Source organism: Trifolium pratense, linkage group LG3 (genome assembly GCF_020283565.1).
Source record: "Trifolium pratense cultivar HEN17-A07 linkage group LG3, ARS_RC_1.1, whole genome shotgun sequence".
Taxonomy (NCBI): Eukaryota; Viridiplantae; Streptophyta; class Magnoliopsida; order Fabales; family Fabaceae; genus Trifolium; species Trifolium pratense.
In genome coordinates this window covers 18,314,340-18,333,906 of record NC_060061.1, presented here as the reverse complement: position 1 = coordinate 18,333,906, position 19,567 = coordinate 18,314,340, and the positions used below count along the sequence as shown (strand labels likewise).

The following is a 19,567-nucleotide window of genomic DNA, read 5'->3' as shown; positions in this document are numbered from 1 at the left end:
TAACCGCAAAGGCACTTACCTCCAATTTCTCCACTTCAGACAACAAAATTAACATGTTGCAGTGTGATTGAAAAAGGACACACTTATGAAATACAATAAATTCATGTAACCCTGTGAACATCAAACATGTACAGCAAAATTACACTATTACAAGTAGTTGTAAAAAAAAACCAAGAATAAAGAAATAATAGTAGCATAATTCTCCAAACCAAGGCGCTGATCAGAATATCATATTTACAAAAAGATAATAGAGGAATTGAGTCCCAATATAAGAAAACAGACTAAGGCTTGAGTCCAAATTAAAGAGAATAGATGAATTGAAAAGTTTACCAAAACATATCTAATGATTTCAAAACACACTATCATGCAGTAAGCTTCACAAAAACTTCAACCAGAGGGTGATAATCATGCATCAACTTTCTTAAAAAAGAAAAATTCAAATCAGAACTCCAGCGTGTTGCCAACAGATTAAAAGCAAAACACCCATCTGTATACGAAGAATTATATCTGAAAAATAAGAGGCATTGGAAGAACAAGTCTATTAAGAATGAAATCGATAATAATATTAATTAAATCATTACAATAAAACCAGCAAACTCCAAGAATGAAACCAACCACAACCAAAATACCAAATTATCAAGCAGAAAAGAATAAGAATACAGAACATGAAGAAATTTGATTTATCTATATTGAATCTTTCTTCATTCTTGTCCATTTTATCAAGTCATTCTAGACATCGAAACTTCTTAACCCGCTGCAAAACAGATAAACGCGTCTCTTGATTACCAAACAAAGAGTTATATCAAAAAATTATACAAAATGTTGATGAGTAAAAAAAGAGTCGAGAGAAGTTTGATTCTATGAAATTCTGAGAACAGCAAATCAAGACGTAAATCAAAATCATATACTCTCCAGCAACAACAAAGAATAAATAACAAATCAGGAAATATATGCTCTCAAAATCGATAAAGATTGAAACAAAAAGAATTTACCAAAGATCACCAAATTAAAACTCTTGGCTCCATGTTCTTGTCCATTTTATCAACGCATTCTAAAAATTGAAACTTCTTAGCCCGCTACACTAGCCATTATCATCATTCTTATTCATTATCATCAAGAATTGCAAATTGTTCCAGATATCCAAAAATCAGAAATAAGCTCACTGCAAAAATGGATCAACGAATATAAGATATTCTTTTTATTTTAACAACGATAGCAAATTTATTGAATGACAAATTATATAAAAAAGAGTGAGCCTCTGTTTGCCATGGGTTCCACAGTAAAGCACATATTTATAGGCTCTCTCGCCTGTACCCACAAAGAAAACTCAAGAACTTACAAAAGTATATGTTGAGTATCAAAAAAAGCCTGAAATGTAAAGATTCTTAGAAGAGTTGACCAAATTTCCAACCAATTTGCAAGATCAAGGCCATATTAAATGAACAAATTTTGGCTTCCAACACTATCTCAAAACAAATACACACATGTAACTTGTAAGTAAAACAATTGTTTTATCCCAAGGCTGGGAAGGAAGTATGTGAACCTCTTCCTGCCACTAGATCCCTTGCAAGCTACGCATTATAGGTTGAACGGAAAGTATGTGAACATCATAGGAAGAAATAAGTATTAATGGTAAATCATAAAGGAAAAAATCCAGAAGACTAGACAATAAGAATCGAATGATAAAAAATTAAATGAAAGTAATTCGCATTACAAGTAGAGGTTCCAAAATAAACCTGAGAAAACAACTCAAATGTATCAAAGCCATAAAGCAACGTCGTTTTTGTTATTGTTTCAAAACACACTGCACTGCAGAAAACAACGTCAGTTTTCAATTAACATGTATCAAACCCAAAACCAAATCAAACCTCAAAATCAAAAGACCAGAAAAAAGAACCAGAATACAAAATCAGAAGATCAAACAAGAGAAAGAAAACGATAACACCAGATGAACTAACATATCAAGAAAATATGCTTTAGAATGAGATATGCAAACCAAAACTTGAGGCTGCGTGCTATGATGAAAGAACATCATTATTTTGACAAAACCACACTGCATAAGAACATGTACACAACATTCAATTTGATCTATGTATCTATAGCAAATAGCCATTATCATTCTTATTCATTATCATCAAGAATTGCAAATTGTTCCAGATATCCAAAAATCAGAAATAAGCTCATTACAAAAATAGATCAACGAATATCTCAATATTCTATTTAGTTTTAACAGCGTTAGCAAATGTATTTAATGGAAAATTATATCAAAAAGAGTACATATATAACCAAACGAGAATTGGAAGAGCAATTAATTAAAACCCAAACAATTCATAGTAGGCTCAACATCATTAAAATATGAACCAAATCAAACCTCAACATCAGGAGACCAAAGTAACCAAGTAAAAAAAAAAACAGCGAGTTTCTATCTGCCATGGGTTCCATAACACATATTTATAGGCTCTCTCCCCTGTAACCCCCACAAAGAAAACTCAGGAATTGACAAATGTATAGGCTGAGTATAAAAAAAAAACTGAAATGTAAAGATTCTTAGAAGAGTTGACCAAATTTCCAACCAATTTGCAAGATCATGTAGCCATATTAAATGATACAATTTTGGCTTCCACAAAATACAGACGAGTCCTTTGGCCACTGTAATGCGGAGGGTATAGTTTTAGGTATCATCATCATAAATCACTAATCACAATAAAAACAACAAAACAGTAAAGAAGATTTAGAAAACCTCCCCCGACAAAATTAAGTTATCCCTAACAAACAAATCATCAGGATCAAGTTTATGTATCCAAGTTGTCAAAAATTCCTCATCTTGGGAAAGACCAAAGAGTCATTCCAAAATCTTTTAATCTTTGTCAGAGTACTCAAGTTCTGGATACAAAAACAAATAAAAACTTTCAACACTAGAAGAAACACCAAAACTTCAATACCCACGATCCAAGAATAATTATTCAGGAACAAATACATATACATGTAATAAAAAGACCAATTATATCCCAAGGACGAATCACCATTATTTGATAATTTCGGCCAAACTTGCAAAGAATAATCCCAGCACAGAGTCATTCCAAATATGAGTTAGTATCGGGTCTTGACAAATATACACAGATTCTCAAGAATCAAATAAACTAAAAAAAATATACAAGAGGCAATTGTAAGAAAATATTAGTATTGAAGTTGCTTAAAAAAAAATAGTATTAAAGCTTCCCCCCAACCAATTATAATCTCCTCCATAGTTGCACATTCATTTATTTCTCTCATGTAAATTGAGAGAGTAAATAACAAGAATCAACAAAAAAACAATAAAGTAAAATTAACTTAAAATCCAATAATTGTCACCATATTAAACTTAAACAATTGATTAAAGTTGCAACACAGAAAAGCCAGAATAGTAGTTATAAGTGGTATGCTTCCCACCTCACAAGGCAGATTTATGGAATTGAGTTAGGTCCAACCACAAGGCAGATTTATGGAATTGAGTTAGGTCCAACCCAAACTCAAAAAGAAAATTTAATAACTGCATTGTCAAAACCTTTTTCATATTTTCATTGCCAAAGGCAGATCTACTCTAAAGTGAGGGTGTGCAAGTACTTGTGAAAATTGCACTAGTTACTTAAGCACATCACACCCCCTCAATATTTAACTTTGCACCTGTCTTTTTTCTCTCTTGATGAAAACAGGCCTATTAGGTTCATTGTTTGTGCAATTTATTTGTTGTCAAGTGCCTATACTTCTGACAAGCCATACTGGTCGGGATTCAAATAAATTATGCTTATTTAAAATTTTCGTTTTATATATATATATAATTATAATTGTTAATTAAAGGCAAAAATGACCCAAAAGCGCTTGGATGAGATGATAAGGGTCTCTTCCATCTTAACCAGAGGTCATGGATTTCTAATTCAGCCCTAGGAATGGCTCAATGTTAACACTCTTGAGGGATAATTTTGCTACCTATTGTGGTTCTACCTGGCTCAAGGGATTAGTTTCTGCAATTATAGTAAAGAATACCCAATTTACACCAAAAATTGAAGTTAAAAAAGTTTGCACCCCTGATCCAGGGTCCTGGATAACCCCACTGTTCACCACTACGCATTTTGCAAGTAAGTTGGATACCTAAGTTTAAAATATGATTGAACAAATCTTATAGAAATTTGTTTGAGCATGAACTTTCTGGCAATAAAAGATTCATTTTGACGGTTAAAACGATTTAAAAGAAGTACAGTGCAAAGCCACATGTGTATTTTAGACAGGAATTACTTTGTCAAAAAAACTCAAATGGTGAAACTGTCGGATTTTAATTAATTACAGTAAGTGGAAGCAAAACATGACGCATGGTAAACCACATTGATTATCAAAATTTTCTAACAACATCAGTAAGATAAATGGTGCCATATTATGAAACAAGAAACACTTACCAAGAATCCAACTGCCTGTCTAATGTGCTTGAGCTCATCCCAAGATGTCCCAGCATACTGCAAACCCAAGGCAATTTGGTTAGACTTTCCGAAGAAACACTTGCCAAGAATCCAGCTGCCTGTCTAATGTGCTTGAGCTCATCCCAAGATGTCCCAACATACTGCAAACCCAAGGCAATTTGGTTAGACTTTCCGAAGACACATATTACCAACCCAAAAGCCATTACAGAGTAGCAATAGGTGATTGCCTTATTATTATTATTATTATTATTATTATTATTAAGCGTCTAATTAATTTATGCAATAACTCAATCTATCTAGCACAATACAGTAAACAAAAAATGAATACCTCCTCCTTTGCTTGGCAACACCATAGCTCCAATTATGCTAAACCAGCCTTCACATATTCTCCATTGCTGAATGGGCAACAATCACCGCAGAAGAAGACTACCAATCATTTATTAAAAACAGAATGTTAAACATTAAGATCAAAACACCATGACAAACAAAAAAATTATGTCAAAGGATGCATGCAAAAACTACTTACCTGTTGAAGAGTTGAACATTAATATATGAAAATGTTTGAGAGAAGATCTTTTGGACAAGGACAGGAGGCACCTAAAACCCAAAACAATATATCATGTATAAGCAATTTTTATAAATAGCATAAACAGGTAGTGTAAAAAAAGTAATTACATGATACTCAAATTGTTAAAAAGCCATAATATTAGTTTCTTACAAAGTTCTCTTTCATAGTAGAGAGAATACTGTTGAGGGATTCAATAATACTCCGCCAATGACCCATGGGAGAATCTTTACTAAAAGATCGGCCAGATCTTAAGACTCCCTTAGATGTCCTTGGTGCCTGTATATCGGCAATACAAATTGCATGAGTATAGTATTTAAAAAAAAAAATTATATGCTAAAAACTTTATTTGAAACTCAATTTTAGACCAAGTGCCAAAACTTAGAAGACAATTACAAGAAGAGAATGCAAACAGTCTGCCTGATACAATGAAAAACTGGAATAGCACAACTACCGAAACACACATATAGCAGTACCAGGGACCTAACAACTATATACAACATAATTCTGCCGGTAATTGCTATACAAATCAAAAAATCCCTAGCATCCTACGGGATTAGTAAACCACAAAGAAATAAAAAATCTGAAACCAGTCCACTTAGCACTTAACCAACTCCAGGATTTCAACTTTACCACCTCTAGAATCTTATGACCATCCGGAGAAAAGATAGGAAACACATCGGAGGACCAGAGTCCTCTTAGAAATTTCTAGAAACAATAAAGTATCTCGAAAAGGCAGATATTATATATGGACAAGATATGAACTTAAAAAAAAAAATATATGGAGAAGATATGAGAACTGAGGATTATAATAAGACATTCAACTTTACTTATCCCATTCAGATTCAGTTAAACAATTGTATTCAAAATACCTGGATACATAACGAAATAAATGATGCCAACTCTTTCTTCAAGTTGTCCCGCAAGATACCATATATTGTCTCCACATAGGTTGTGAGTTGTTGCTTGAAAAGCAAAGCAGGATACTAAGCCTCTACTTTGCGTACAACCTCCGATGGGGTAGAAAGGTTGGCAGACGAAGGAGATGACCGAAAACCCTGCAATTCAGGTAAGGTAACAAATAAATATGAAATCTTTTAAGTGTTAAAGGGAGAGTAGATTACAAACACTGTAAGATTATTATTACTGATGAAATAGAAAATAATAGAGAACACAAGAGGCATTGGTGAAAACCGTGTGTATTTGAGCATCACGGACATTCCATTATATAATACTAAGAGCATTAATTACAAGGGAATATTACTATGGAATATGCTATGCTAAGAATACTCTAGAATATATTTACAATAATATTAAATATCAACAATTACCATAGTCATTCTGCCAAAGAGGGATGTTGGATTTGGTGGTTTTCTAACTGGGGTTGCGTCATTTGAACCACCGGATTTTAAACTTTGTTGGAGCAGAAACAATAGTGTAGATGTATTTTACAGCCAGTAAGCCATGAGATAATTGTCGTCTTGATTATGGAAAGTAAGCAAGGAAGAAAAAAAGTTATATTGGATAAGGGATCCATTATGTAATTTTACAATACAAAAAAAAAAATTATAAACTTTCACTGAAAATTAGAATCATATATGAAGGATTAATTTTCCTAAAAGCTCAAGTTATTAGGGGAAGGTTCAAAGTACTATACTTGTATATTTCTAAATAAAAAAATTACCTAAATTGCACAACCAATCATCTGGATAAGGCGATCAAATACACTTGTCCTTTCAGCTTTGAATGATTTCCAGTGAAGACATTTGTAAATGGTGAATGTAGCAATAGGCTTTGCATGATGGAATCCAATATTTTTCATAACACAATTGATAAGGGAATCAACATTTTCCTACATTTGAAATAAGTGTTAAAAAGACGAACATAGTAGCATAAAGAACTGGAATATTAGATGTAAAATTTTAAGCACACACATGTTGACGTTCAATGTATGATCTCCTTAATTTGCTATCAGACTCTATAACGAACTTTTTCACAGGTGTGTCAGTCTGTGTTTCCTGCAAAGAGAACTCATTTTAGATGCCATTCAACATAACAGCTGGCATGGTATATAAAGAGAATGTAGACAAGAGTAGATATTAATGCACTTGCAGTTGCTTTCTGATCTTCTACCAAATGGTGACCATTTTCCGACTTCTGCAGATAAAAATCAATAGCCCAAAAGATTCACAATTGCATACAGAGAATGCATAAATACATACTTAAGAAAGCACAATTTACCTCATATAAAAATCAAAATAGTAGCATAAAGAACTGGAATATTAGATGTAAAATTTTAAGCACACACATGTTGACGTTTAATGTATGATCTCCTTAATTTGCTATCAGACTCTGTACCGAACTTTTTCGAAGGTGTGTCAGTCTGTGTTTCCTGCAAAGAGAGCTCATTTTAGATGCCATTCAACATAACAACTGGCATGCTATAGAAAGAGAATGTAGACAAGAGTAGATATTAATGCACTTACAGTAGCTTTCTGATCTTCTACCAAATGGTGACCATTTTCCAACTTCTGCAGATAAAAATCAATAGCCCAAAAGATTCACGCTTGCATACATAGAATGCAGAAATACATACTTAAGAAAGCACAATTTACCTCATATACATGGGTAGAAAGGTGCTCTGACATCGTTTTGACAGATGAGTTAAGCAGAGACTGTTGCCGAAGAACTTGATTTTCATATTCCATATCTCAGAATATTTAAGTAAAAAGGGTCAAAATGGTATACATTATGTACAGGATACCAACAAAGCGTTAATTCAAAATCTAAACCTTTGCATAGAAGTTTGCAACTGGACTATTTTTGACTCAGCATCCAAAGCTTGCTTCAACCTTTCTTCACTGAGTTTATTTGCCTCTTCATACCTTTTCTTTGTTTCATCAATTTTCTTTTCCAATGAAGTCACCAAGGTCTGCAATGGACTCCAGCAAGTGATTAATAATTCAAAGTGTAAAATATACTCTTCAGTGAAGAGGAAGTGTTAATGCCCATAATCAGCTCACCTTGAGTTGCTCATTTTCACTAGTTAGCTTCTCCAACAAAGGATGGTCAACAACAGGAACCTCATGTATGACAGGCACTCTCTCTACTTCTCTTTATGCAGCCTCACGCTCCTTTTGAATCAATGACTTGGTTTCGTTGAACTGAAGTTGCATCTCGTGCAAAGCAGATTGTAAATTTTCATTTTCTTGTTTTTTTGCTTCTTCCATGTCAACCTACACTTGTTCCAAGAGATTTAAGAAGCTTTGCAAGGGAAACAAAAATATATTATGTACAATACAAGTTTCCTCCACCAATTAAAGTTTCCAGATAAATATTGTCTAGAGTTAACTGATCTTACTATAATAATATCTTATAAATTGAATGATTGTGAATGAAGTATCACAAACTTACAAAATAATCAAGCTAAGAGATGTACAACAGAGTCATAAATATTCAACTCCTCACCTTGAAAAAGACAGATCCACAACAAAATTATACATTCGAAAAGCTCTCCCAATACTCAGATATCTGATAAACAACACACAAAAATCAATATTACCACATCACACCATCAACGGACATTCTGGTTCATGTGTAAGGTTGATTCGTCCGCAGAGGATATGCAGCACAGACACTTGAGACAGTGAATCTTACTCTGTTAACACCACATGAAAATTAAAATTAGGCTGTAACAAACAGATTGTAGAAAAAGAACCAAGAAGAAAGAATAGTAGCATAGTTCTTCAAACCAAGTCACAGATCAGCATAACAAAGATAGGCCCACCAAGCTCTCCCAAAATATGAAAACAAAAACAAACAACCGAGCAAAATTCAAAATCCTGAAAAGGTATATTTAAACAAACAAAATTAGTCAAAGGACAACTATTCCAATCTTGAAAAGGTATATTTAAATAAAAATGATCCATTTATCCCACATAACAATGGTAGATAATTTCGCCGAAACAACCGAGCAAAATTCAATATGAAACGTTACAATGAAACAGGTCATCATAATAACAAACACCACCTAACCAAGTTGTCCAAAATCCTTATCTTGGGAAGGGAAGAGTTACTACATAATTTTGTATGCTAAACCACTGAGTAAAACGTTACAAAAACTCGCCAAAACTTCAACACTGGAAGAAATAAATATAACTTATAAGATACCAATTATTTCCCATAGATAAAAGGGGAAGTGTATGTGATAAACTCACCATAAGCATTCACAAAGGGATCAAAGCATGGATGCTGAAACAACTATAACGAAATGTGAAGAATTAAAATATGAGTACAAATCACCAAGCCTAGGAAATAATATGTAACACAGCTAACTGAACATTCTGGTTCATGTGTAAGATTGATTCGTCCACAGAGGATATGCAGCAGAGACACTTGAGACGGTGAATCTTACTCTCTGTTAACACTTAACACCACATGAAAATTAAAATTAGGCTGTAACAAACAAATTGAAGAAAAAGAAACAAGAAATAATAGTAGCATAGTTCTTCAAACCAAGTCACATATCAGCATAACGAAGATAGGCCCACCAAGCTCTCCCAAAACACGAAAACAAAAACAAACAAAAAAATCTCAAATCATGTATAGTTTTCAATATTAATAAGAAAGAATAAGTATTAAAGGTAAATCATAGAGGAGCAAATCCAGAAGACTAGACAACAAGAATTGCGCAGATAAAAAAAGTAACGAAAATAATTTGCATTCAAAGTAGAGATACCAAAATAAACCCGAGGCTTGATACTAATCAAATGTTATTGTTTCAAAACGTCATTTTTCAATTAACATGTATCAAAGTCAGAAGCAAATCAAACCTCACAATCAAAAGACCAGAAAAAAATGAATCATAATACAAAACAGGAAGATCAAACAAGAGAAAGAAAATTATTATCGTCCATGCAACACCAGAGGAAATAAAATATCAAGAAAAGATATGCTTTAAAAAGAAATATACAAACCAAAACTTGTGGCTCCATGCTATGATGAAAGAAGATCATTATTTTGACAATCCACACTGCAGAAAAACAGGTTCACAATTCAATTTGTGTCTTACGATCAAATCTCAAAAACAAAAATAATAAAGAACGGTGGAGATATGACTCATCCTTTTGACGCTGGCTCGTTGTTACTCTCGGCGCTTCCTTAACTCCCCAACAAGTAGTCTCAGAGTATGCTGCTCCCGACACTCCTCTAGTCTCACCAACAATAACAACAGTAAACATTCACTTAGTACATTTTGTTGCATTCATTAAATAATAAATGAGATGTGTCATCATATTTCAAAAGTGTCGTTGAAAAATTAAAATTTCCTTAACCTATTGTCTCCTTGAAGGATAAAATTGGAAAATAAAAGCGAAAAATGGGAAACATAAAGATTTGGTGTTGTCTTGAGTATTTCAAGAGGATGAAGAACACTATAACCCTTTTGTATAATATATTAATTTTACAATCAATCACTTTCTCTATTTACCTATCTACCAAATCCTTTTGTATATAGTGGGACAATAATGCACTGGTTGGAGTAAACCAGCAGATCATTGAGGAACTTGCAAGGATTGCTACCTTGATCGACTCATGCTATTTTCATGTCATGGTGTTTGGCAAGTCTCGATTGCCGCTGATAGAGAGAAATGAAGCATAAATTGTAAGAGTAAACAATACATAGGTGCAGATAAGTCATAAGTGCTAAATATCAGAACTAAATATAAAAAGTTACTTAAAGAAATCATAATAATTAAATGGGAGGCTTGAAAAGAAATCTGCATAGATATTCTTCTTCTTTATAAATGGAAGGGCCTGGTACATCAACCATACTGCATTGTATTAATTAATCAGTTGCACTAGTGTATAAAAATGGTGATGACGCTTACACCAGAATGGAATCAGCGCGCGGTAATGGTAGTAATTAAATTGTTCGAACAGCAAACCTGGCTCCTAAAAAGCAAGCTGAAGTGCGTGCCTACTTATCGTGAATATGAACCATAACATAAATGAACTACATCTAACCCAATAAAAATATCACCTCGGCTATGCTCCATGCAAGAAAAGTTACAAAAACAGAAGGTAATTCCTGTGGACCTAGAGAAAGCACAAAACAAAATACCTGAATTATGAATCAAATTAATTGCAAGAACAATAAAAAAGCTTCACATGGAAACTAAACAATATAAACTTGTGGAAATACATGTGAAGTGATCCAAATTAAAGCTTTTGTTATAAAAATGTATTTTTTTTACCAAATTATTGCTTTAATACACAGAAGTGAATGTGAAGAGTCTAAGAGATGACCAAATTAAAGCCTGCTGGAGATGATACATCCATCCAATTTGAAAGGTCATGTACCCATACATATGAAATGCTGGAGATGATACATCCATCCAATTTGCAAGGTCATTTACCCATACATGTGAAATGAGACAATTTTGGCTTCCTCCTAATACATGTAAAGACTGTAATGAAGAGGAATGGATGATATATTTCAAGGAGTATCATCATTATCATCACCAATCACAAATAAAAGCAGCATAAGAAAATCATGGAAAACATCGCTCAACAAAGTTAAATTGTCACAGCAAACAGCATATATCACATAACCAAATTGTCCAAAATTTCTCATCGTGGGAAGGGCAAAGAGTTATTCCAGAATCTCTTACCCTATGACAGACTAGTACTCCAGTTTTGGACACTAAAACACACAACTTCAACACAAGAAGAAACACAAAAACTTCGGCTCCAGCTCCAACATGAAGAAACACAAAAATTTCAACACTAGAAGAAAAGTTGTTCACAATTCATTTAGTATGTCTTATAACAAAGTCTGAAAATAAAAATAGTAAATAGCAACTCATTGAAGAAATATGAATTAACTGTCCTCACCTTTCTTATCTAATTGTATCAAGTATCTACAAACAAGATATTCAAACTTCAACTCACTGAAAAACAGGATGTGTATCCCGATTATCCAAGAGAGAGATAGACATGTACTACATAATCATAAATGATGAAGCTCTCCTAATATTCAAATCAACATTGCCACATTACACTATCATAGGACCCCATTCAAAACAAGTACATTCAAGAAAAAAATGACTGTTTAATCCAAAGGCAGTACTTCCAATTTTCACCACAACTTTTGAATCCCCACAGTACATTCATAGTTCTCTCCCCAGTATAACAAAGGAAGTAACACAAATGAAAGAGACGAATGAAAAGATAAAAAGAAGAAAAAAATTATAACAAAGGCAAAGAAAATAAAAGAATAAATTGTAACAAAGGAAGTGACAAATCAACATTACAAAAAAGTGTCAAACTAAGCTGTCAAGAATTCCTTATCTTTAGGGGAGGGATAAAAAGATGCTTCATACTCACGTTCCTAGAGCACAAAAAGTCATATCCCAAATCAAGAAACACATACACACAAGTAAAAAAAAATGACTAGTTTAATGGGAAGTATGAGAAAACTCAAAAGTAGATGTTCATTATCAAACATAGACTGAAATGTAAAGTGTCTTAGAAGAGATAACCAAATTAAAGCCTGCAGATTATGTGTGACATAATTTTGGCTTCCTCCTAATAGAGAGGAGGGAGTCCCAGGCCACTGTAATGAAAAGGATATCTTTTTAAGAGTATCATCATCTACATCATCTAAATCACAAATAACAATAGAAACCAGTGAAAGAAGATTATAGAAAACCTCTCCTCACGAACAAATCATCAGAACAAACAAACCTACAATGTAACCAAGTCGTCCATAATTCATCTTGGGAAGAGCAAATATTTTTTCCAGAATCGTGTACTCAGGTTCCGAATACTGAAACACACAAATTTCGACACCAGCTTGTACACAATCTAAGAACAATTATTCGAAAACAAAATACATATTCATATACATATTTAAAAAAAGACCAATTATATAATGATGAATAATGATAATCTTGCCAAGATTTCAGAGAAGAATTGAGAAGCATGAATGCAGAAATGTTCAAATCTAAATTCAGATTGTCAAATAAGCCATAGTTGAAAATATATAACACAGACAGAAAAATGTATCGCAGAGGTACTCATCTCCAATTTCTTCACTTCGGACATAAAAATTAACATGTTGCAGAGTTTGAGAAGGGACACTTGTGAAATAAACCAAATCCATGCAACCCTGTGAACACCAGACATGTACAGCAAAATTACGACGTGACAAATAGCTGTAGAAAAAACCAAGAATAAAGAAATAATAGTAGCATAATTCTCCAAACCAATTCGGTGATCAGAATGCATTCCTCTCAAATTAAGCAAATGCCCATTCACCTAGCACATTTTGTTGCATTCATTAAAAAATAAATGAGATGTCTCTGAAAGAACATCATTATTTTGACAAAACCACACTGCATAAGAACAGATACACAAAATTCAATTTCTGTCTATAAAAGAACATCATTATTTTGACAAAACCAAACTGCATAAGAACAGGTACACAAAATTCAATATTTGCCTTACATTCAAAGCTCAAAAGTAAAAATAATAAAGAATTACTCATCAAAGAAATTTGATCTATGTATTTGTAGCCATTATCATCGAGAATTGCAAATTGTTCCAGATATAAAAAATCAGAAATAAGCTCACTGCATAATTGGATCAACGAATATCAGATATTCATTTTATTTTAACAACGATAGCAAATTTATTGAATGATCAATTATGTAATAAAGAGTACACATATAATCAAACGAGAATTGGAAGAGCAATCAATTAAAACCCAAACAATTCATAGTAGGTGCAGAACATTAAAATATGAACCAAATCAAACCTCAACATCAGGAGAACAAAGTAACCAAGTAAAAAAAATAGTGAGCTACTGTCTGCCATGGGTTCCATAGTAAAGCACATATTTATAGGCTCTCTCCCCTGCAACACCCACAAAAAAAAACTCATGAACTAACAATAGTATATCCTGAGTATCAAAAAAAGATTGAACTGTAAAGATTCTTAGAAGAGTTGACCAAATTTCCATCCAATTTGCAAGATCGTGTAGCCATATTAAATAATACAATTTTGGCTTCCACCTATTACAGAGGAGTCCTTTGGCCACTGTAATGAATAAGGTATCTTATTAGGTGTATCATCATCATCATAAATCACTAATCAAAATAAAAACAACAAAACAGTAAAGAAGATGTAAAAACCTCCCCGGACAAAGTTGAGTTAACCCTAACAAACAAATCATCAGAATCAGGTTTATGTATCCAAGTTGTCCAAAATTCCTCATCTTGGGAAAGACAAAAGAGTCATTCGAAAATCTTCTAATCTTTGTTAGAGTATTCGGGTTCTGGATACAAAAACAAATAAAAATTCAACACTGGAAGAAACACAAAAACTTCAACACCAACTTGTACACGATCGAAGAATATAGCTCCAAAATAAAAATAATAAAGAACGACTCATCAAAGAAATTTGATCTATGTATGTAGCCAGTAGCCATTATCATCATTCGTATTCATTATCATCAAGAATTGCAAATTGTTCCAGATATCCAAAAATCAGAAATAAGCTCGCTGCAAAAATGGATCAACGAATATCTCAAAATTCTTCTTATTTTTAACAATGATAGCAAATTTATTGAATGACAAGTAATATCAAAAAGAGTAGACACATAATCAAACGTGAATTGGAAGAGCAATCAATTAAAACCCAAAAAATTCATAGTAGGCGCAGGGGTCATTAAAATATGAACCAAATCAAACCTCAACATCAGGAGACCAAAGTAACCAAGTAAAAAAATACAGTGAGCCTCTGTCTGCCATGGGTTCCACAGTAAAGCACATATTTATAGGCTCTCTCCCCTGTAACACCCACAAAGAAAACTCAGGAACTGATAAAAGTATATGTTGAGTATCAAAAAAAGACTGAAATGTAATCCATCCAATTTGCAAGATCATGTAGCCATATTAAATGATACAATTTTGGCTTCCACCTAATACAGAGGAGTCCTTTGGCCACTATAATGAAGAGGGTATTATTTTAGGTGTATCATCATCATAAATCACTAATCACACAAAAAAAAAGGTAAAGAAGATTTAGAAAACCTCCCCCGACAAAGTTATGTTATCTGGCCCTAACAAACAAATCATCAGAATCAAGTTTATGTATCCAAGCTGTCCAAAATTCCTCATCTTGGGAAAGACCAAAGTGTCATTCCAAAATCTTCTAATCTTTGTCAGAGTACTCAGGTTCTGGATACAAAAACAAATAAAAATTCAACAATGGAAGAAACACAAAATACATATACATGTGATAAAAAGAACCAATTACATCCCAATGATGAATCACCATTATCTGATAATCTCGCCATAACTTGCAAAGAATAATCCCAACAGAGATGTTCAAATCTAAATTTGAATTACCAAATTAATTCCAGAAGAGAGGAAAAGTTAACAAAGTGTATAGGCTAGGCTTAGCAGACTAAATATGAGTTAGTATCGGGTCTTGACAAATATACACAGATTCTCAAGAATGAAATAAACTTGAAAAAAAATATTATTAAAGCAATTGTCAGAAAATATACACTATGAAAGATGCTTAATAAGTAGTATTCAAGCAAACCCCCAACCAATTATAATCACCGCCATAGTTGCACATTCATTTATTTCTCTCCTGTAAATCGAGAGAGTAAACAACAAGAATCAACAGAGAAACAATGAAGTAAAATTAACATAGCCAACAAATAACTGTAGAAGAATATCATCTCTCCATAACCAAGTTGTCCAAAATTCCTAAATCGTTAGGAAGGGAAGAGTTACTCCAGAAGTTGTGTGCAAAACCACGGAGTAAATCTGAAGTTACGGATACAGAAACACAAAAACTTCACCACTGGAAGAAATACATATAACTTAAAAATGACAAGTTATTTGCCAAAGATAAAAAAGGGAGAGTCTAAGATAACCTCTCTCTAAGCTTTCACAAAGGAATCGAGAAGTGTGGAGATGCTGAAACGGATATAATGAAACGTAAAGAATTCATAATCCTGAAACCCACATTAAATCCCAATCAGAGAAGAGAAACCCAAATTAAAGCCTAGCAAATATATTACACGGCCATCAAAACATAATGGTTCATGTGTCCTTGTTAATGTGTTCACATAAGTTAAGTAGAACTAACCGGCAAAGAAACTCATCTCCAATATTCTACATTTCAGACGGCGAATTGAAAAGGTGCAGTGTGATTGAGAAAGATGAAGACTTTTGTAATACACCAAACCCATGTAAAACTTGCTCTACCAACACCACATGATACATTTACAGAAAGATTACGCTGTGAAAAATAAGTTGTAAAATAATAAACAAGAAGAAAGAAAGAATAGTTGCATAATTCTTCAAACCAAGTCGCGGATCCACATTACAAAGAGAGGACCACCAAGTTGTCCCAACTCCTAAAGAATCATGTAAACTTTTGCACTGTCAGAATTCAGATAAAAAAGCCAAACATAGAACAAAGAAGTAAATGGACTAGACAATAAGAATAGAAATGAAAATAAAAATAGTTCACAACCCAAGTACATGGTAGCAAAATGAACCTGAGGCTTGATGCTACTTAGAATGTTATTGTTTCAAAACACACTACACTGCAGAAAACAGCATGTCATATTTCAATTCACATGTACGGCGGTCTAAGCCAGAACCAAATCAAAAGACCTGAAAAGAATAAGAATACAAAACATGAAGATCAAACAAAAGAAAGATAGAACCAGAAGAAATCAGTGTTCACATCAAAGGAAATATAATATCAAGAAAATATGCATTCGAAAGCGATGGAGTTATTGAAAACTAGAATATTTTAAAAGAGAGAACCAAATCAAAACTTGAGGTCTCGATGCCTTGATGAAAGATCAACATTTTTTTGATTTTGACAAACCATGCTGCAGAAAAACAGATTCACGATTCAATTTGAGTGTATGGTAATCAAAGCCCAAAAAAATAAAATAATAAAGAACGAATGATTGAGGAAATTTGATTATGCATCTATAGCAGCTATTATCGTTCTTATTCATTATAATCCCAAATTGTTCGAGATATCCAGAAATCAGCTCGCTGCAATGTATAAACGGATATTTTGATATTCTTTTATTTTCAATAGTTTGACAAGTTATATAAAAAAAACTATATGGAAACAAAAAGAATTTACTAGAGATCACCAAATTAAAACTTTACGCTCCATGTTCTTGTCCATTTTATCAAGGCATTCCATCGAAACTTCATAGCCCACTGCAAAACGGATAAACACATCTCTCGATTATCAAACAATGAATTATATCAAAAAATTATACAAAATAAAATCTTGATGAGTAAAAGAAGAGTCAAGAGAAGTTTGATTGTGTGAAATTATGAGCGCATATCCAGACGTAAATCAAAATCATATCCTCTCCAGCAACACCTAAGAATAAATAACAAATCATGAAGTTTATGCTCTCAAAATCGATAAAGATTGAAACAAAAAGAATTTACTAGAGATCACCAAATTAAAACTATTGGCTCTGGCTCTTGTCCATTTTATGAACGCATTCTAGACATCGGAAGCTCTTAGCCTGCTGCAAAACCGATAAACGCGTCTCTCGATTACCAAACAGAGAATTATATCAAAAAATTATACAAAACAAAATCTTGATGAGTAAAAGAAGAGTCAAGAGAAGTTTGATTCTGAGAAGAGTTTAATTGATATGCACCGACGGTTTAAAATAGTTTTGCACAATCGTCCAATAAACAAACATTATTTTGCCATGTCATATCAAGAAAGTGGGGTGGAATGGGGTGATGTAACGGAAAACATGGTTGTTATTGGTTGACAGTGTAAAATTATTTTACACCGTCGGTGCATATCAATTAAATCCTTCTGAGAAAAGCATATCAAGACTTAAATCAAAATCGTATCCTCTCCTGCACCTAAGAATAAATAACAAATCATGAACTATGCCCTCATAATCGCTAAAGGTGGAAACAAAAAGAATTTACTACAGATCAACATCATATCCTCACTATCAATTTAATATCATGGTGTGCTCAATATGAAACGTCACAATTTAAGCCTACTTCAATACCAGAGGAGTTTATGGGCCAATGAAACAGGTCATCATAACAAACACCACCTAACCAAGTTGTCAAAAATAGAGGTACCAAAATAAAAAAAGAAACGAAAATAATTCGCATTCAAAGTAGAGGTACCAAAATAAACCTGAGACTTGATACTAATCAAATGTTATTGTTTCAAAACATAATGCAATACAGAAAATGTCGTTTTTCGATTAACATGTATCAAAGTCAGAACCAAATCAAACCTCAATCAAAAGACCAAAAAAAAAAAAGAATCAGAATACAAAACGGGAAGATCAAAACGTCGTTTTTGGAGTAACATGTATCAAAGTCAGAACCAAATCAAAAGACCAAAAAAAAAGAATCATAATACAAAACAGGAAGATCAAACATGAGAAAGAAAAGTATTATCGTCCCTGCAACACCAGATAAAATAAAATATCATGAAAATATATGCTTTAAAAATAAATATGCAAACCAAAACTTGAGGCTCCATGCTATGATGAAAGAAGATCATTACTTTGACGAACCACACTGCAAAAACCAGGTTCACAATTCAATTTGTGTCTTCCGATCAAAACTAAAATAAAGAACGACACAATGAAGAAATTTTATCTACGAATCTGTAGCCATTAAAAAAAAGACCAATTATATCCCAATAATGAGTAATGATAATCTTGCCAAGGCTTTGAGAGAAGAATTGAGAAGCATGAATGCATAAATGTTCAAATCTAAGTTCAGATTGTCAAATAGCAATAGTTGAAAATATATAACACAGACAGAAAAATGTATCGCAGAGGTACTCATCTCCAATTTCTTCACTTCGGACATAAAAATTAACATGTTGCAGACTTGTGAAATAAACCAAATCCATGTAACCCTGTGAACACCAAACATGTACAGCAAAATTACGATGTGACAAATAGCTGTAGAAGAAACCAAGAATAAAGAAATAATAGTAGCATAATTCTCCAAACTAATTCGGTGATCAGAATTGCAAGGAACATACATTCCTCTCAAATTAAGCAATTGCCCATTTACCTAGCACATTTTGTTGCATTCATTAAAAGATAAATGACATGTCTCTGAATCAAAAAAAATATGAGATGTCTCATCATATTTCAAATGTGTGGTGGAAAACTTCTTTAATTAACCTATTATCTCATCAAGGCAAAAATTGGAATATAAAAACGAAAATTGGAAAACATGATTTAGTGTATTAATATATCAATTTTACAATCAATCACTTTCTCTGTTTACCTTTCTACCAAATCCTTTATAGTGGGATGTAAAATCATATTGGACAATAATGCACTGCTTGGAGTAAACAAGCAGATCATTGAGGGGCTTGCAAGGATTGCTAACTTTTTTAGTTTTATTTCTCTGTTTTGAACATAACCTGGATATATAGATCATATGCAACCATCATTAACTTATTTAATTAAAAAAAAAAAACAATA

At 32.9% G+C, this 19,567-nt stretch overlaps 1 protein-coding gene and 1 long non-coding RNA gene across 4 annotated transcripts; both read right to left on the bottom strand.

Annotated features, from left to right (window-relative positions):
- Positions 1–460: 460 nt before the first annotated feature.
- On the bottom strand, positions 461–8,991 carry LOC123918488 (myosin-14-like). 2 transcript variants are annotated; one of them, XR_006812793.1, is made up of 15 exons: positions 8,955–8,991; positions 8,485–8,858; positions 8,040–8,252; positions 7,632–7,948; positions 7,503–7,547; positions 6,951–7,034; positions 6,701–6,868; positions 6,348–6,496; positions 5,889–6,074; positions 5,170–5,295; positions 4,978–5,048; positions 4,780–4,877; positions 4,431–4,591; positions 993–1,809; positions 461–754 (listed from the first exon to the last, which is right to left on the bottom strand). XR_006812793.1 is itself a non-coding variant. In XM_045970551.1 (7 exons), the coding sequence occupies exons 3-6, from the start codon at positions 7,722–7,724 to the stop codon at positions 6,701–6,703; spliced, it is 390 nt and encodes a 129-aa protein (XP_045826507.1). In that variant the 5' UTR covers positions 7,725–7,948; positions 8,040–8,252; positions 8,485–8,925; the 3' UTR covers positions 6,468–6,496. The 2 variants fall into 2 exon arrangements, 1 of the variants encoding a protein (XP_045826507.1); XM_045970551.1 differs by lacking the exons at positions 461–754; positions 993–1,809; positions 4,431–4,591; ... (3 more) ...; positions 5,889–6,074; positions 8,955–8,991 and having other exon boundaries at positions 6,468–6,496; positions 8,485–8,925.
- A 1,758-nt stretch (positions 8,992–10,749) lies between these two features.
- Positions 10,750–17,701, bottom strand: LOC123918489. 2 transcript variants are annotated; one of them, XR_006812795.1, is made up of 4 exons: positions 16,183–17,701; positions 14,211–16,048; positions 11,057–14,115; positions 10,750–10,830 (listed from the first exon to the last, which is right to left on the bottom strand). It is a non-coding gene; the product is annotated as an uncharacterized LOC123918489 (long non-coding RNA). The 2 variants fall into 2 exon arrangements; XR_006812794.1 differs by lacking the exon at positions 10,750–10,830 and having other exon boundaries at positions 11,242–13,186; positions 13,284–16,048.
- Positions 17,702–19,567: the final 1,866 nt, after the last annotated feature.

Bases quoted from the DNA above. Each gene is read 5' to 3' on its own strand.
- LOC123918488 (XM_045970551.1), bottom strand. From the start codon at position 7,724: ATGGAATATGAAAATCAAGTTCTTCGGCAACAGTCTCTGCTTAACTCA. The intron at 7,548-7,631 runs GTAAATTGTGCT...TTTTATCTGCAG, and splicing joins TTTCTACCCATGTATATGAG to AAGTTGGAAAATGGTCACCA. The intron at 7,035-7,502 runs GTAAGTGCATTA...TTCTCTTTGCAG, and splicing joins TAGAAGATCAGAAAGCTACT to GAAACACAGACTGACACACC.